General features: G+C 36.2%; 1 protein-coding gene across 1 annotated transcript in view; it reads left to right on the top strand.

Annotated features, from left to right (window-relative positions):
- LOC145687734 (excitatory amino acid transporter 3-like) overlaps positions 1-5,599 on the top strand; it is a 78,531-nt gene extending 72,932 nt beyond the window's left edge. Inside the window, exon 8 of the mRNA XM_081761185.1 lies at positions 4,215-5,599. Within this exon, the coding sequence (XP_081617311.1) occupies positions 4,215-4,374 (160 nt within the window). The 3' untranslated portion in view covers positions 4,375-5,599. The remainder of the gene's footprint in view (positions 1-4,214) is intronic.
- Positions 5,600-18,984: the final 13,385 nt, after the last annotated feature.

An 18,984-nucleotide genomic window follows, 5' to 3' on the forward strand; every position in this document is an offset into this window, starting at 1 on the left:
GGTTGAAAAAGGATGTTCTTCTATCAAAGCGTCAAATGTAAAGCCTATACAGCTGGAGATAAAGGCATGAAGTTTAGGGATACAGATCCACTGAACAGGACACATTATTTAAAACTGTTAAAATACATTCTGGATACTTAGTTGATATATATATATATATATTTGGTCTAGGAATTAATTCGTGCGGTTGGTACGCACACATTGAAGCTGTAGTACAAACACAAAATACATAAATACCTTAAGAAAAATATTGTCCATCGCTAGCCATTACTTTCGCCCATCTGTCAGGCAATGTACGGATTCCGTGGCGAAAGAAGTCCTCATCCTTGGAAGCGATCCAGTCAGAGACCCATGTTTCGATATCTTCTGAAGAAGTAAACCGCTGTCCAATCAAATCGTTGTTCATGCAATCGAACAAGTAGTAGTCCGAAGGAGCAACGTCTGGTGAATACGGCGGGTGGGGTAAAACTTCCCATCCGACATTTTCTAAATAGGTTTTGACCGGTTTTGCGACATGTGGGCGAGCGTTATCATGTTGAACAATAAGTTTATCATGTCTGTTCTCCCATTCTGGTCGTGTTCTGGCCAGAGCTTGCTTCAAACGCATTAATTGTCGTCGATAACGTTCTCCATTCATAGTTTCTCCCGGTTGCAGCAGCTCATAGTACACCACACCTTTCATATCCCACCATATGCACAGCATAACCTTTGCACAGTGAATATCTCGTTTTGGTTGTGATGGACCTGGTTCACCTGGTTTCACCCAGGCCTTTTTTCGTTTAGGGTTCTCGTAATGGATCCACTTCTCATCACCCGTAATAATTCGATGCAGAAACCCCTTTCTGCTCTGTCGTTGAAGCAGCAATTCGCAAATGGTTTTTCGTCTTTCAACGTCTCTGTCTTTCAATTCATGTGGAACCCAATGTGACATCTTTAGAATCATTCCCATGGCTTTCAAGCGTTTGGAGACTGTTGTTTGATCAACGTCTAATGCTGCTGCAAGTTGTTCCTGCGTTTGACACGAATCCTGCTCGAGCAATGCTGTCAATTCTTCGTCTTGAAATTTTTTTGGCTGTCCAGCTCGCTCTTGGTCTGCCAAGCCGAAATCACCACTTCTAAACCGTGCAAACCACTTCTGACACGTTCGCTCAGCTAGAGCATGGTCACCATACACTTCCACCAAAATACGATGACTTTCAGTCGCACTTTTCTGCATGTTAAAGTAATGCAGCTGGACACCCCGCAAAAACACTTTATCAGGCACAAATTGCGCCATGTTCACTTAACTACAAACTGGTGTTGTTGACGCTTTAATCCACTGCCCTATACTACGAACGATACGCGATGACAGGGGTTTGCAACACATGTGTGGATACACGGAACTGTGGGGCGCTCCGTTCGTTGCGCCATCTCTTGTCCACCCGCACGAATTAATTCCTAGACCAAATATATATATATATACAGGGTGTTTCAGATAAAACGTCCAGTGCTTATAAATCCGAAACGGCTGAGAATAAAAAGATGAAACAAAAACTGAGATAGGAAAATGTCATAGGGCGCATCACATGGTGTTGTTGTGGTAACCCCCAGGGCCCTCCTTCAAGGGGGCCGAGGGCCCAACTTCAAATTTTCAAATAGGAACATGTATTGAATCATACCTCATTCAATAGTACTTGAAAAACGAAACAACTTTTGTAGGAAACAATTTTCGATTTGGGCCACCGTTTTTAAATGGCCGCAAAAAGTGGGTCCTATATCAGATAAAATGTCCAGTGCTTATAAATCCGAAATGGCTGAGAATAAAAAGATGAAATAAAAACTGAGATAGGAAAATGTCATAGGGCACATCACATGGTGTTGTTGTGGAGACACCCAGGGCCCTCCTTCAAGGGGGCTCAGGGGCCAACTTCAAATTTTCAAAAGGGAACACGTATTGAATCATACCTCATTCAATAGTACTTGAAAAACGAAACAACTTTTGTAGGAAACAATTTTCGATTTGGGCCACCGTTTTCAAAATTACTGCAAAAAGTGGGTCCTGTATCAGATGAAACGTCCAGTGCTTATAGGCCTAAATCAGAAACGGCTGAGAATAGAGAGATGAAACAAAAACTGAGATAGAAACGGTGATAAAGCATATCAAGTGGTGTTGTTGTGGTGACTCTTAGGGAACTCCGTGAAGGGGGCCTAGGTGCCAACTTCAAACTGATACAGGACTTTTTGCGGCCATTTTGAAAGCGGTGCCCCAAATCGAAAATTGTTTCCTACAAAAGTTGTTTCGTATTTCAAGGACTATTGAATGAGGTATGATTCAATACATGTTCCCATTTGAAAATTTGAAGTTGGCCCCTGGGCCCCCTTGAAGGAGGGCCCTGGGGGTCACCACAACAACACCATGTGATGCGCCCTATGACATTTTCCTATCTCAGTTTTTGTTTCATCTTTTTATTCTCAGCCATTTCGGATTTATAAGCACTGGACGTTTTATCTGATATAGGACCCACTTTTTGCGCCCATTTAAAAACGGTGGCCCAAATCGAAAATTGTTTCCTACAAAAGTTGTTTCGTTTTTCAAGAACTATTGAAAGAGGTATGATTCAATACATGTTCCTATTTGAAAATTTGAAGTTGGCCCCTGGGCCCCCTTGAAGGAGGGCCCTGGGGGTCACCACAACAACACCATGTGATGCGCCCTATGACATTTTCCTATCTCAGTTTTTGTTTCATGTTTTTTTTTCTCAGCCGTTTCGGATTTATAAGCATTGGACGTTTTATCTGAAACACCCTGTATATATATACTTTGAAGTAATTTCTGGCGTGGTCCCATTGATGGATTAGTTTAAATAACAGTTTCGTTGTTTTCAGCATCTTCAAATTAATATAAAAAGTGCACTTACGTTAGAAATCTATCCACGTGTGCTCGCATTTTACTAGTGCCAAGATCGGATATTCTTTACTACAAATGTAATAATAATAATAATAATAATAATAATAATAATAATAATAATAATAATAATAATAATAATAATAATAATAATCTTTAAAAATACTCGCACCCATCATATTGCACTTTCTGAACAACATTCAAAATATCTAGTAAATCCAATCAAAAGTTTCATTACCTTATTTCTGTTTTAGCACTTGTTCATTTATGCACAAAGCAACTCTATGGCTTATGAAACCTTGAGGTTCAATACTATATACACAAAAGTTCTTCATTGACTTCTGTCCTTAGCCAACTGGATCCAGTCTCTACTTTGAATTCTTATTTCCGCGAGATCTATCTTAATATTGTCCTCCTATCTGCGTCTAGATCTTTCTAATGGCCTTTTTCCGATTGGGTTTCCAGTGAAATTTCAGGAAGTGTTCCTACTTTCTTAAATTCTGGCTACATGACCTACCTACTTGAGCCTCCTAGATTTAATGACCGTAAAAATGTTAGGTAAACTGTATAAATTATGCAGTTCTTCGTTATGAAGTTCCAGTTGTTCCTCATTTCTGTCCCTCTTCCGTCCGAATATTCACCTCAGGATTATATTCTCAAATACTATCAGTCTACGTTTGCTAATTCTATCCTAGTTAATTTTCTTCATGGTTATCTGATTTCTTCTCCATTTACTGCGACAAGTAAATTCAACATCACATTCTAACATTATCCAAAGGGAATTTATAAGTCAATGAGAGTGTAATGGTTTTATACATATTAACCTATGTTATTGATGTGTATGCACTTCACTCTTCTTTAACTATTGCTTCATTTTCTAATCAACTTATTTATTTTTGTTCTTCTTTTGGTTCTTGTTTTTCTAAGAAATCAACATCACAAGGATAGTATATTTCGAACGTCCTCAGAAGAGCCTATCCTATCTTAATCGAATTTAACATAATTATAGACCTTAATATGTTTAGGATGCATCTGAAATGTTTTACTGTACAGACTTTTGGCTTCTGAGTAATAGGTCATAAAATTTGGAGTTGTATATAGTGAAATTTTCACAGAAAGTGGTGCTTATTTCTGTTTAGAAAATAAATGGAATAAAGATGTTAAACGCTAATTTGAGCCATATGAAAGTAAATTATGAGATGGTTGATCACCTGTCTTGCAAATGCAGTGTGTATTTTCAATAAAGATTTTCTAAAATAATGAAAGACGATCTTTTTTTCATAATACGGAATCTTAATAATATCTTAATATATTACCTTTCCTTTCACAGAGATCGATTTCGCACAATGATCAATGTTCTTGGAGATTCAGTCGGAGCTGGAATTGTCTATCACCTAAGCAAGAAAGAACTTACGTCCCTGCCATTGAATGACGATAAAGCAGATAAGAAAAATGAATGTGTGCCTCCAGACCTTGAAGAGAGTAACTAACACAAAGTGTGGAAAAGTCATTATTATATAGTTCTGTAGATATTTTTTAGCGTTCACTCATTGTTATTCTTGTTCAGAATAAGTGATTTTATGATCAATATATGTTAAAGACTAATAGCATTCTTATGTTTTTTCAACGCACTTAAAACCCGCAACCAACAGCTGATTTTGTAGGGAATAAGGAAAACAATTTTCTTTCATTTGGTACTTTAGATGTAGGTATCTTTGTTAAAGCGAGTGGTAATTTAATGTTCCCGAAGAGGACACAATTAGAAGACTTCCAAAAGACAACGAATTAAAGAGGAATCGACTTTTATTTGCCAACTCAACAAGTTACAGACATTTAAGGATTTCTCAAGAGAATGAAATGCTCATTCGTATCAATTTTTCAAGAGATATAAAAAAATGTCCTTCTAGAACAGACCACACTGTTATTATTAGCAACTGTTGTATTGATAAAAAATTAAAAGAGAATTTCAACACTTTTCTGTTGTTCATTTTGTTCTAATTAGAAAAAGCAAAATTTAGTCTTCTGCAAGATATGTACGAAAGAACAAATTATTTCCCAACCAAAAATCCTCACTTATATACAATGTAAAATTCAAATTTTATTCCCAATTCTCGTAACATTAGATCAAAATATTTCAAACCTGAATGGTAGAAATTCGACAGATTTTAGAAGCAAAATTTTTTGCAAAAACTATTTTCTTATCCCCCTTAACTGTAAGGTTCGATAGAATAGAACCTTGCTAAGTTGGTCATGTCATTCCCGAAGAAAACATCTCAATCTACACAAGTTCCCAAGCTGAAGAGTAATAATAACTTAGGCTTGTATATACATTATAGTTCTACAAAAGAAAGAAAGAAACAAGAAGGTGATAAAGTTATGAATGTGGCCAACTTTACAGGTTGTTATACAAAAGTTGATGCTTATTGTATCCATTCAAAAACATTTACATTAGTAAATATAGGGCTATATTTAATGTCAAAAGTTAAGGAGAAAGAAAACAAGGTAGAGAACACATGAAAGACGGAAAGTAATATGTACTAAAAATGGAGGAATAATTTGACGAAATTTATTAGATAGTTAAACCTTTGTGGATAATTAAACCTATGTCACAAACTTAATGATTGACTACTTAACAAGTATGTGTCGCTATTTTTACATAATAGCTACTTTGCGTAATTATTTTGGTTCAAAAAATACATTTTGTAAAGAAGAAAATGTGCAATTAGTCTTCACTTTTAAAACGTTATTAATTGTTGTATACTTAATTTATAAATAATTATTTATTCAAATACAGAAATTCATCACGTCTAACGTAAATATGTAACTGACACTTATATTAATATTTTCAATAATATTGAATAAAAAAGTAATAAAAATAGGTATCTTATTTCCATTTAATTTTTAAGAATAAGAAATTCAAAGATCCTTCTTCGACAAGAATGAAGACCTTTGCTTTGTATGAGAATGTGTACATATGTATATACATAGAAAGTCTGGTCAGCATCTTTAACTTACAGAAGCTTTTACCTTTTTCGAAAACTTTGACTGCGACTGCTAACACATGAACCTATATCATGTTCGTAGTGCTAACAACGGAAAAGTTGAAATTTCTATTATGCCAAGATTTTCCTTGTGTGTAACTTGTTTGGTAGTAAGCTCTGATGGAAGTGAATCAATGTATCTTCTTTAGAAATAGTTTCACTTGATATAAAGGCATCCATTTGGAACACAATATAAAAAGTAATACAATCTTCAGATACCAATGATATCCAATTGATGCGTTCAATGCACAAAGGAATCAAGTTCACTTTTTGGTCATGTTGGACATATTTTATTTTTACACCCCTGTTGAAAACTACTTTCAGAGCTTAAAAGATTCATTGTCTAGATACTATCAATGATTCTTATAATATAAAAAGCACTGTTATCTATTCCTTATACACACAACTTTAGTAATTGGAATTGACTCCCTTGTGCTCTTGGACGACCTAATTGGAACGTCTTCAGTTCTAAATGCTTTCTTGATTGTCAATAAGCTAAGGCAAAAAATAATGCTCTTTCCATTTCAACATCATCAAAACATTCGTTAAATACAAGATGGTATCCGAATATATATATATATATATATATATATATATATATATATATATCCTTGGCGTTTCTATGTCTTTCGAGTGGTACCCACCTGGATATCTTCGACACTTTAATTTGACCAAGCTACGTATCTTAATTGAAATGAAATTGCAGAAACTCAGCCCGGCCCAAGTCTAACTAATTACATTCCAAAATTCATCTGAAATAGTTCGAATGCTTTACCATGATTGTGAAGAAAACAACGTGGATATCGTTTTTATATATTGAGAAAAATATAGAAATTGTACCTTCTCTCCCTTTTAGAACCGAAATTTTCTGAAACGCTGGTACATCCACTTACTTAAGCACTTCATAATTCAAGATACAAATATTTAATATAGGATCTTTTTAGAAATTCTTTAGACATACATTCGGACCCCTTCCTTCCCCTTAGGACACATATTTTATTCAAAGTGACAACAACAACAAAAGCGATTTGATGTATACTCAGAGTGGCACATGCTTTTCACCGTAGTCTTCATCTGTTCTGCTTGTCGTCATCTAGTCACATAGGACTCATCTCATATAAACATTTAAAGTCCCGTCCCAGGAGCGTCATTTCAGATTTCGCTTGAGGTGGCAAGAGCACCACCGACATAAGACACACGTTTTGTACTATTATATTAGTAGACAATCGATTAAAGTATATTTATTCCTTAAACTCTTGGGGTAGGTAATTGCCCATTATGCCCCCTAAATGACGCCCCTGATTCGTGACTTTAAAATTTAAACAGATCAACAACATAAAGTGCAAATTTCTCTGTAATTTATTTGCATATCAATATTTTAATGCAGTTCGATCTCCTTGTCAAAATGTAAATCTGGGAAGATTTCCTAATCAATATTTATAATTTTGGCTTATAGTTTCTGTAATGTTTACGTAGTATAAACGCCTGACTAAAATTATTCTACTTATCTAATGTTTAGACTTCAACACGTTATTATTTGTGTATGTAAAGAGTACGTTGAATACATTAAAACTAAGTGTAAAATATTGAATATTTATTATTGAGACAACAAGATGCTAGGAGCAATTATATAACAAGACTAACCTTTTGGATAGCTGGGAGCTCCGCCCCCAAACCCCCGCGTTTGCTCAGCCTACGGCCTCACATCCCTTATGTATCAGCCTTTGTATCAACAATGAATTTCATGTATTTGCACTTCATATTTCCTTAATTTGCCCAGATAGCTTCGTCTCCACACCTCCGTCTTTGCTCGACCTACGGCCTCACACCTCTTACACCCACAATTATGCCGAATTTCAAGTTTCCTTTCCTATTTCAACTATCTGAAACATAATATTTTGTATCCAAGAAAACGCCTATTTAAATAACATAGAAATTTCTTCATCCTCCTTTAGACCGTTTAAAAAAATTAAAAGTATTCACTTCTGACATTTTTTCTGTAGGTTAGTTCCGGAGAATACGCGACAAAACGTACTAGCGACAAAACGTACCAGCGACAAAACGTACCACTTACCCTGAGGGATGCTTGTGAAGGGTTTTCTAAAAACACTATAAATAATGACAAGCGACAAAACGTACCACTTGCCTGGAGGGCTACTTGCGAAGAGTCTTCCAATCAGCCATCAAATAATGACAGGCGACAAAACGTACCACTTGATGGGACAGCATATAAGTATATATATATCGGCCAAAATAAGGTTAAAAGTTGAACAGATTGGTGGTGAGAAAAGTACCGATGCAAGACCAAGACTACGACTAAGGCTAAGACTAAGACCATTCCTGCAAGATTCTCGCAACACCAAGACCATACCTGCATGATTCTCGCCAGACCAGCAAGAATCTTCCATATGCAATATTTGAATATTTGCTGATTTCCATCACACTTTATCCAGGCTTTGGACCAGGGACGGATAGGTATTATTAGAGGGCGCGGGCGCTTTCTCCCACAAGGGCCACCAGCATCTTAATGTCACAAATCAAGTTGCACAGTTTTCTTTCTACAGTAAGTCAATAGTATTAACAATTGACAATTAAAACCTGATATTCTTTCATTAGTATATTATTCTGAATTGTTCAAAATATTATATGAAGTTCAAGGAGAACGTATACTATATTACAAAATTAGCAGATGCTTTAGTGTACTAGTTTTTGTTGCTACTGTATCTATCACTTTTGCATTCGAAATATTTTTTAATAAATCTTTTTCAATAGACATCAACATAAATATTCTCAAATGTTCCTGAGACATGGTACTTGTTAGCCTATTTTTAATGTATTTCAGTTTATTTCAGTTTTGAAAAATTTCTTTTACATGTTACCTGAGTTACGGGCAAAGTCAATGAAAATTTGTATGCTGGAAACCTGGATAAGTATTACTGCAAAATTTACAATTCTGCAAAATTAAAAAGCAGCACATTGGACAATTTTGCAACACGTTTTGTATTCGCTTTCCTTGTAAAAAAAAATGTATTTTCTCCTAATTCTGAATCACTTGCACCATCAGGACAGTCATTTTTTCTCGGTTGTGCTCGTCATCAAGACTGACTTTCAAGGATATCCACGTCCTTCAAAAGTCCAAGAGAATACATTTATAGTATCCTTGGAAACTTCTTAACTGAAGTTTTTCAGAAAATATGTAAGTTTATCGAAAGGCACGTCTGGAAGTTCTGTTACTTGGTTGAAGTGTCTAGGGTCCAAATAATCCATAAAGTACATTGCTTCTTGAATCTTGAAGAAATACTCGAAACTACAATGTCCAATATTGTGTTGAATGCTTCGATGCAGTACATGGTCATTGGATAGAAGCAGCTTCATCTTCATATTCACAGGAAAATCTTTGTCCATCTCTGAAGGCGAATTGTCGACAGGTCAATAGAAAAAAAGAAATCACGTTCTAAGTCTTTAAATTTGTTATTGGCCCATTCTGCAAAGCTTAATGCTGCATTCTTAACGGATTCAAAATCATCTCTCTACTTTTTCACTTGGAACAGAGTAGTCTCCACCATCCGATAGGACTACACTAGCAGCACCCCCTATTTGGAGATAGTTTTACAGCGAGGTCGTCACTTGAAATATCTTAAGGAACATTTGTGCTGTCCGAGTTGTTTTGAACTTGAGAAGATCTTTTATATATCCTTTCGCTTTACATCTAGCTTTTGGTTTGATATTTTCTGTAGAAGCAATTTTCTTAACCCATAAAAACCCAAACATTGTTCAAGTAAGAATTTTTGAACAAAACTTTCATAGTTCACTAAATGAGGGTCTTAGATAACAGAAATGTTCAAAAAAATGTTTTTGAATGAATTGGAAACCCAATGTGACACCTGTGACTCAGCGAGGAACAGACGTAGTTTACAACTTTAATTTAGTACGTGAACAATTACTATTTTACCAGAGTAATTATTGACCCTTTTAGATACAGGATAAATAAATTATTAGGGAGTTAAATACGTACTTATCATAGGAATAATTAAATTTATCCGGAAGGTGAAAGGCGCTCGAGAACTCCATGAACTACATGCAGCTACTGACAAGAAAAGTTGCATAAAATTGCTAAATCCTGAAGAAAAGGAACGAAACAAAGCTTGGTACATGTGTGGCTTCTAAGGGTTTATGTGTGGCTTATAAAGTACAATGGGTATCTGTGTAAAACGTTTGAAACTAACTTTATAAGGTCAACAGGAAATCAATGTGACACCTGTGTTACACTGGGTATTTGTGGGTTAATTATTATGGTCAACTCTATATACAAAGCACTTTCTGGGTTCGAAAAATGACCAAACTTTTTCTGAAAAACAGTGTGTTTTCTACCATCTTGTTTCCGCAATAACTGTAAGACGTCTTTGTTAACATTTGATCTTCCAAATGTCCATTCGCTGATAAGACTCACGCATAAATATCGCACAGTCATTCAACAGAACAATGACACAGAATCAATGCAATTTTTTGTCAGATCACATATGACATGATTGAGTATATATGAGCGTAACACCACACGTGTAACTGAGTTTCTTAGTGGTTAAACGGTTAGCGTATGCGCCTTTGTCGTGGGAGACCTGGGTTAGATTCCTGGCGGGAGCTCATGTGCTTCGGATTTCCCGTAAATCAGTATGTCCCGTCTTATATAGCCTCGCTGCTAAAAGGACCATTAAACTCAAAATCAACTGAATCACACGTGTAACTGATCATAGGTGAATTGAAAAAATCCGAATATTGTTCATGCATGTTACTTGAGCCATCGGTTAAATTTCCAATACACTTCTTAAATCAAGGTTCAACTTCTGCAGAATTTCCAGCAGTAAACCGCAAGGACACTGGCCTGTGGTAGATATGCATTTTACAATGACAATAATACTTTGTTTAACAACCATTTTAAATCATCATCATAGGTATTCTGCCTTTATTGGCAGGTCACTTGCCGCAGCTGAGAAGCTTCCATGCTCCACGGTCCTCCGCTAACCTTTTCGTCTTCGCGTATGATCTTTCTGTTTTAATATCATCCATTAATTGTAGTCTCCTTCGCCCCCTCCCTCTCTTTCCCGCCACCATACCCTCTAGGATGTCCCTCATGATACAATCTCTTCTTAGGCAATGTCCCAACCAGTTTCTCTTCCTCTTCCTAATAATATCTAGAAGTGTTCTTTTCTCACCCACCATTTCTAACACTCTCTCATTCGGTTTCCGCTCGACCCAACTAATTCTTTCCATTCTTCTCCACACCCACATTTCGAAGGCTTCCAGTCGATTTTCGTCACCTTTACGTAATGTCCACGTTTCCGCCCCATACAGTACAACACTCCACACGAAGCATTTTATGAGTCTTTTTCTCAACTCTTTGTTCAAGGTCCCACAAAACAGACTTTTCTTTCTTTTAAAGGCTTCTTTCGCTATTCCTATCCTTGCTTTTATTTCACGTTCGCATTTCATGTCATTACTAAAACATACCGTAAAACAACAGAGCACTGGCCTGAAACTACTATATCTTAGTTGTGTCTAATAGAACAGAAAATATTGAAGCTTGAGAGACTTCTTTCGAAATATCTTCTCTGATAAGTGTGCTGATAGCATTCAAAACATAATTCACCGTGTTTAGTAAAAGTTATGCGACCACTATCCTGCTTACTTCCTCGTATATGACTCTTCTCGGTGACCTTATCTACATTACTTTTAAGCGGAAGATCAAATTCGCTTAAGAAAGGAATAATATCCAAAAAGTGTCCATGATCTATAGCTGTGTCTTTCAGTTTATAGGCTGCTACATTTCCTCTGTAAATGAGCCCTCTTTTGCCAATGAGTTTCTGCACTTTGACAGCTCGATACCTTACCTGTCTGTTCTTCTCAACCATATACTGCCGTTGTTTTACCTGTTCATGAGGAAGTAGTTTCTTAACATTATGTTCTCTTTTGTTAGATATGTAAGCACCCACATTGGTCTAATGTATTTTGGAAGACTCGTGTTCTCTTACTCGCTGATAAACGTGTTTAATGTTACGTTTGTCACGTACAGAACCTTTAAGAAAAGTTTGTTCGATCTGGAGAATAATCTGTGAACACGCTGAAAAAAAAATGCTTGAAGTGGTACGTTTTGTCGCGGATTAAATATCCGAAATGTTTTAATTAGTCCAAGACAGGTTGTAATTTATATAAGTGGTACGTTTTGTTGTGGAATAAATATCAGAAATGCTTTAATTAATCCTAACAGGTTGTCATTTATGACAGGTCGTCAAAAGTGGTACGTTTTGTCGCGAAAATTCAAGTGGTACGTTTTGTCGCTGGTACGTTTTGTCGGGACACCAGTTCCGGAAGGCTACAATCATATCAAATTTAATAATCATTCCAATCCTACCGGAAGTGCCTAAACATTTTGGAATGTAGAAGATGTCACACACAGAAAAATCCGTTCTCCGGACAGCGATATATTGTATAAATATACGGAACCCTCTTACATACTACAGAAATCAGTACGGAGCATACGTTATCCGTATGCTACATAGGTACTGCCCTTAGATGTTACATGATGCCGCTGCAGGATGTCTGCTATCTAACAGTCTTCCTTATATTACATACATTTATGTATGTTAGCTTCGTCAGCTTTGTGTTTATACATCCATGTATGTGAGGTCCTGACCTGCTATATTGTTTCATACGTAAAGTACGTACAGAAGAACACCTATACAGAAAGTATTATGAAACATGCGTTTTCAGTTATGCGTTTGCCGTACGTTAAGTCCAAAAACTACAGGATTTAGAAATCTAACACAATTTTACGCGCGACACATACATTTTTCTCAGGGCATATAAGTAACATAGAAAAGATTTTTCAGTTCCCCATAAAACCACTCTGAATTTGGAAATTTTTATTTTTAATGATTTACTTTGATAAAGCTAACAAAAACGTACAAGCATACCGAATTTCAAGTTTGTATTCCAATTCCAAGTAACTAAAATATGCGATTATAGGTCCAAAAGAGGCCCATTTAAATAAGATGGTAAATTTCTTCATCTCCTCTTTAGACCCCCTAAAAATTAGAAATATTCACTTTTGGCAATTTTAATGTCGGTTAGTCGCAAAAAGCTACAATCATATCAAATTTAATCATTGTTGCCCTACAGGAAGTGCCCAATAACTTTGGGGTGTAAAAGGTGTCCCATATAAATAATATGGAAAAGATTTTTCAGTTCCCCATAAAGCAACTCTAAAGTTGGAAATTTTTATTTTTACTGATTCAGTTAGGTAATGCTAACGAAAACATACAAGCATGCCAAATTTCAAGTTTTTATTCTAATTCCAAGTATAGGAGACGTGAGGCAATTGTAACAAATCTTACATTTTTTTCTCACATGTTTATGCTCGAATAAGTCTGAAAATTATACAACAACTTAAGTTAAGCTTTGTTGCTCCATTCATTTTTTTCATACATGACAATTTCTAATATAGAAAGTTATGAAGTATTTTATGACAGTATATGTCTTGTTACAGACGTCCCCTTGTCCGGGTTAATTGTAACAGAGCTTTGGGGCAATTGTAACATGATGTTTTTAATGAAAAGTACAATTATATGGCATGGCAAAACAATATATACGATTAAATAATACTGATACTACTAATAATAATACAGATAGGTTTAACAACGGATGGGGATAACAAACTAAGAGTGTAGACTACATCCTCAAATTTAATGTAGACCTATTTAAAAATATACAATTTCAACGCGTCAACAAGATGCATGAATGATGAGTTACTTGTTACCGGTACCGTGCCACATTAGCTCGAAATAAGTTTCCCCCTGTCTAACTTTAACACGGACAAGCAAGCCAAGATTAAAATATGACGTAACATAAAAATTCAAGTCAGTAACGTAAGAATGGCGTTTGGCGTCCCTAGGCAAAATTCGTAGTGGCGCCCCCCTATTATAACCAAGCACACTGCGCCCCTAGGCAATGCCTACCCTGTTTTCTCTATTGTTATGCCACTGTTTGAAGTCCTAATGATATTGTACTAATAGACACCCACACTGCATTTGTAACACCTATACAAATCCCTCACACAACGACGCGAACAGAGAATGCGCTTCTGTGCGAGAGAGATTAAGAAAAACAAGTGAAGAGTTACATTGTTAATTACTTCTGATGTATTAGAAAAGGAGCCTATTTGACAAATGAGTCTTTAAAATCTTATAGGCTATTTAAGAACATCACAAGGAAGGAACATTTTGAAACATTAGACTATTCTGTTACAACATCAAAAAGCAGTGATCCACAGCCAGCCACAAACGTTTGTAAGGGTGTATAAAGTTAGTGGAGGCCCCATAATGAAATATGGGGTAAAATCTTTCCTTTCCCTGTAGTAACCATAATGATATATTATACCGACAAGGACTTTTTGGGGTTTGGGTCTCCCCTACGTACTTGTGGCCCCGAAAAAACATACTTAGTACGTACATTTTGTATTAATTACATCAATTGTATTATCTTCTATCATATCTAGTTTATTTTCATAATAGTTCACTACAACTTTGTCTGGGACGATTGTTACTTGTTACAATTGTCCCCGATCGTCATGTTACATTTGTACCTTTCAGCGATCAGTGACAAATACCATGATTTCTCACAATTACGTTGGCTCAAAGCATCAAACATAATATCCACGTTGTCCAGGAAAGAACATATATTACACATGCACAGGGTAATTGTTTAAAGTAAATGCATATCTTTCAAGAGAAAATAAAAACAAGTCAGCTAAAAATTTACTTACGTTTAAAAATCACGTTTTTCCTTGTCTAGTCTTTCACATTTTACTAACGACGCTCTTTTTTATTTGCTACGTACACCTTGCATGAGTGACTCCAATGATATGTACAAACGATATTTTGAAACTCACTTCTACAAGTAATGGCCAATGTTATAATTAACCCGCGTTACAATTGTTCCCGGTCTCCCCTACCTAAAACATGATATTATAGGTTCAAAAAAGACCCATTTAAATAACATGGGAAAATTGTTCATGTCCCCTTTAGACCCGCTAAAAATAAAAATTTTCACTTTTGGGAATTTTTAATGTGTGCTCTTAAAATTAATATCGAAATAACATTTTCATGACATTGACAAAAACTTAGTGCATGTGACTGCAAGTTTTATTTCATGGGCGGATGCTTATACGTTGAATAATTGTTTATCAGTATAACTTGTAGCCTCCTTACAAGGAAGGGTCACGCAGTGGCTCCGCTGAGATCCGAATGAGACAATTGTGTTTGCATTTGATATGTTATAATTAGACGAATCCCACAGTTATACGTGCCACCGGGCGGAATGTCGTGAGTTACAACATATTTTGTAATACTAAAGCTACAAAGCTGGCAGAATAGTTTGAACAGTCATTTGTTCGGAAACAGTTGGGTAAATGGACAACTCGGACAATACGTATCCCATTATTTTCAACGACAAACATTTTTGGGGTAAAAACTTTGCCCCAGGTTCCCCCGCAGGGTCCCAGACGGGGTCCAACTCAAAATTTTCAAATGGCAAGGGGGATTAAGAGGCACATCATTTGAAAGCCGTTGTAAAATGAAAGAAAATTCAGCAAGTCTCGTCTTTCTATGACAACCCTGTGCAAAATGGCGGCGGGTCAAAATGTAAACAAAAGCAATTGAAAAGTCCATGGTTACCCCTATAAATCAGAAACGGTGAGACAAATATGAAAATAGGAAAGGGAGTGTGGCATTATTTTCAAAGTACAACAATTTGAGTTAAAGCGTCTTGCCCCAGGGTGCCAACAGGCTCACAGGTGGGATCCAACTAAAAAGTTTCAACAGGCAAGAGAGGTTAAGAAGCTCATCGTTTGCAAGATCTTGTTAAATGAAAGTAGATAGATCAAGTCTTAACTTTCTAGGACAAGCCTGGGCAAAATTGCGGCGGGTCAAAATGTAAACAAAAGCTTAATTGAAAAACCATGGCCACCTTGAATCCAAGATGGCCGCTTAAAATCTATGTCATTCGTAACAGTAGAAATCTAAATCTCTATTTTTCTCTATTATGCATTTAGAAATAATAGTAAGACTAAAGAACAATTGAATTTCGATTCACTTCAACTATTATTTCATTCGGTAACAACACATATATGTTTTGTTCTTAATACACGTTCGTCACGGTTCTCTCGACATCATTTACTTGAATTTGACGAATATGCGATGAACACACAACTCTGATTTCCTACTCATACTGATAAACAAAAGTTGAATACCTTCGGGTATTTTTCTAATTTTGTCATACGTAGTTCATACAGAAAGAACTTGCTGCACCAGTAGGATGGGGGCTGTATTGTAACGTATTCGTGATGGTTACATTTGTATGTCATTCGTTGGTTTGATTTCAATATTTCAAGCAATACCAAATATACAAAAAAATCATTTGCAAGATTGGTGAATAGTACCAAACATGTGTAAGTTATTTCAGTACGTCGAGCTACCTCGAACTTTGTTGGTTTGATCACAGCATTCCAAGAAATAACATATTTATATACAAACTTATTTTTCACGCTGGCAGCCATATTGGATTACAGATTATACTCTTTGATATTTTGTGGATATCTACTATTAACCATAAAGTTCGCTTCTCCAACACCAGTGGTGTGAGCTGGATATGCGTTCGATACATAGTGCGGCATTTTGAACTCAGGATGTTGCGTTTTTGAACATTTTGCATATTGTAGTCACTTACTAATCAACATTAATGCCAAATTTGCTTTCGTACCTTCAACAGTTTGGTATGCTTACCCTTTCCATATAGGTTTGAAGCGGCCCTCGTGGATTCAAGGTGACCATAGATTTTCAATTAAGCTTTTGTTTACATTTTGACCCACCGCAATTTTGGACAGGGTTGTCGTAGAAAGTCGAGACGTGCTCCAACTTCTTTCACTTAAAAACAACTTACAAACGATGTCCTACCTCTCTTGCCATTTGAAGCTTTTTAGTAGGACCCCACCTGGGACCATGTGGGGACCCTGGGACAAAACGTTTTCACTTAAATCGTTGTATTTTGAAAATAATGCCACACATCCTTTCCTGTTTTCATATTTGTCTTGCCGTTTCCGATTTATAGGGGTGACCATACACTTTTCAATTAAGTTTTTGTTTACACTTTGACACGTCGCCACTTTGCACAGAATTGTTGTAGAGAGTCGAGACTTGCTGCATTTTCTTTCATTTTACAACAGCTTTCAAATAATGTGTCACTTAACACCCTTGCCATTTGAAAATTTTGAGTTGGACCCCGTCTGGGACCCTGGGACGAAGTTTTTACACCAAAAATGTTTGTCGTTGAAAATGATGGGACACGTGTTGGCCGAGTTTTCCACTTACCCAACCGTTTCCAAACAAATGACTCTGTTCAAACTATTCTGCCAGGTATTTTTTTTTTTTTTTTTTTTTTTTTTTTTGTAGTTCTTACATTACAAAATATGTTGTAACTCACGATATTCCGCTCGATGGCACGTATAACTTTGAAATTCATCTAGTTATAACATATCAAATGCAAACACAATTGTCTCGTTCGGATCTCAGCGGAGCCACTGCGTGACCCTTCCTTGTTAGGTATACTGCACATCGAGGATTGAGCGATATAACATTATACTACAACAATAAATCTATATTATAAAATTGAAAGTGACTATGTTCGTGACTTCTAATTTCTTGAACCACCTGATCAAATCTCGATCAAATTTTCAACATAGACCAAGTTCAGGCCTGGAACAATTTTTATAATTTTACTTTGAAGGTGCAACGTAGGGGTGGGAGAGGATTGAGATATATGTAAAAAAAAACAAATGAATAAATAAATAAATAAATAAAAATATAAGTGACTGTCTTTGTGATTTCATCACTCCTGAACAAACCGTTTGATTTCAATCAAATTTTCAACATAGATGAGGTTCGGACTTGAGGTGGTTTTCATCATATCGCTATGACAGTAGAACTTGGGGAGATGGAAGGGAGGGGAAATGTACAAAAATAAATAAAATTTAATACCTCTTGAACCACCTGGCCGATCTCGGTCACATTTTCAACATAGATGAGTTTCAGACCTGAAATGGTTTCTGTCATATCACTTTGACGGTGCAGCTTAGGGAAGGTGGTGAGGAGAGATATTTTAAAATGATCGAAAACGACCAATATTAGAGTGGAATCTATAGCTTTGGTGGTTGCTGAGATAAACAGTGACACTTCCGATGCTGTTTAAATCCAAATTCAGCACCATAGCTTGGCGGAAGAGACGGGAAATATATAAAAATGATCGAAAATGACGAATATAAATGTCGAATCCATAGTTTTCGAGTTCGCTGAGCTGAATACTGACACTTCCGATACCATTTACTATCAAATTCAGACCCGTAACGTGGGGGGGGGGGGTGATACATAAAAATGATCAAAAATGTCCAAATGGTAGTGTCGAATCCGTAGTTTTCGGGATCGCTAAGGTGAACAATGGTACTTCCTATATCATTTAAATGCAAATTCAGCACCGCAACTTGGGGGAGGGGAAAAGAAATTATATAAAAATTATCGAAAATTACCATCGAATCCATGGTTTTCAAGGTTATTGAAATGAACAATGACCTTCCGATGCGGCGCCTCGGACATAGAGGAGGAGGAGATTTATAAATTTATTGAAAGTGACCGATATTAGTGCCAAATCCATAGTTTTCGGGGGCTCTGAGATGAGCAGTGACACTTCTGATGTCGTTTAAATCCAAATTCAGCCCCGCAACTTGCAGAGGAGGAGGGAGAGAAATATGAAAATTACCGATATCAGAGAGGGCTTTAGTAATAGTAAAAACTGACTGACTAACAAAACATATTAATATTATTTTTTTAAATTTAACCCAACGAAGTGGGTAATTGTTGCTAGTAATCCATATTTACAAATGAGAATGATTTTGTACAGTTGTTTCAAATAACTTGATGCCGTTATTTTGTATTTATAATATAGGTCAATAGTCACTCA

This window comes from Thermobia domestica, chromosome 6 (assembly GCF_964235325.1).
Source record: "Thermobia domestica chromosome 6, izTheDome1.hap1.1, whole genome shotgun sequence".
NCBI lineage: Eukaryota > Metazoa > Arthropoda > Insecta > Zygentoma > Lepismatidae > Thermobia > Thermobia domestica.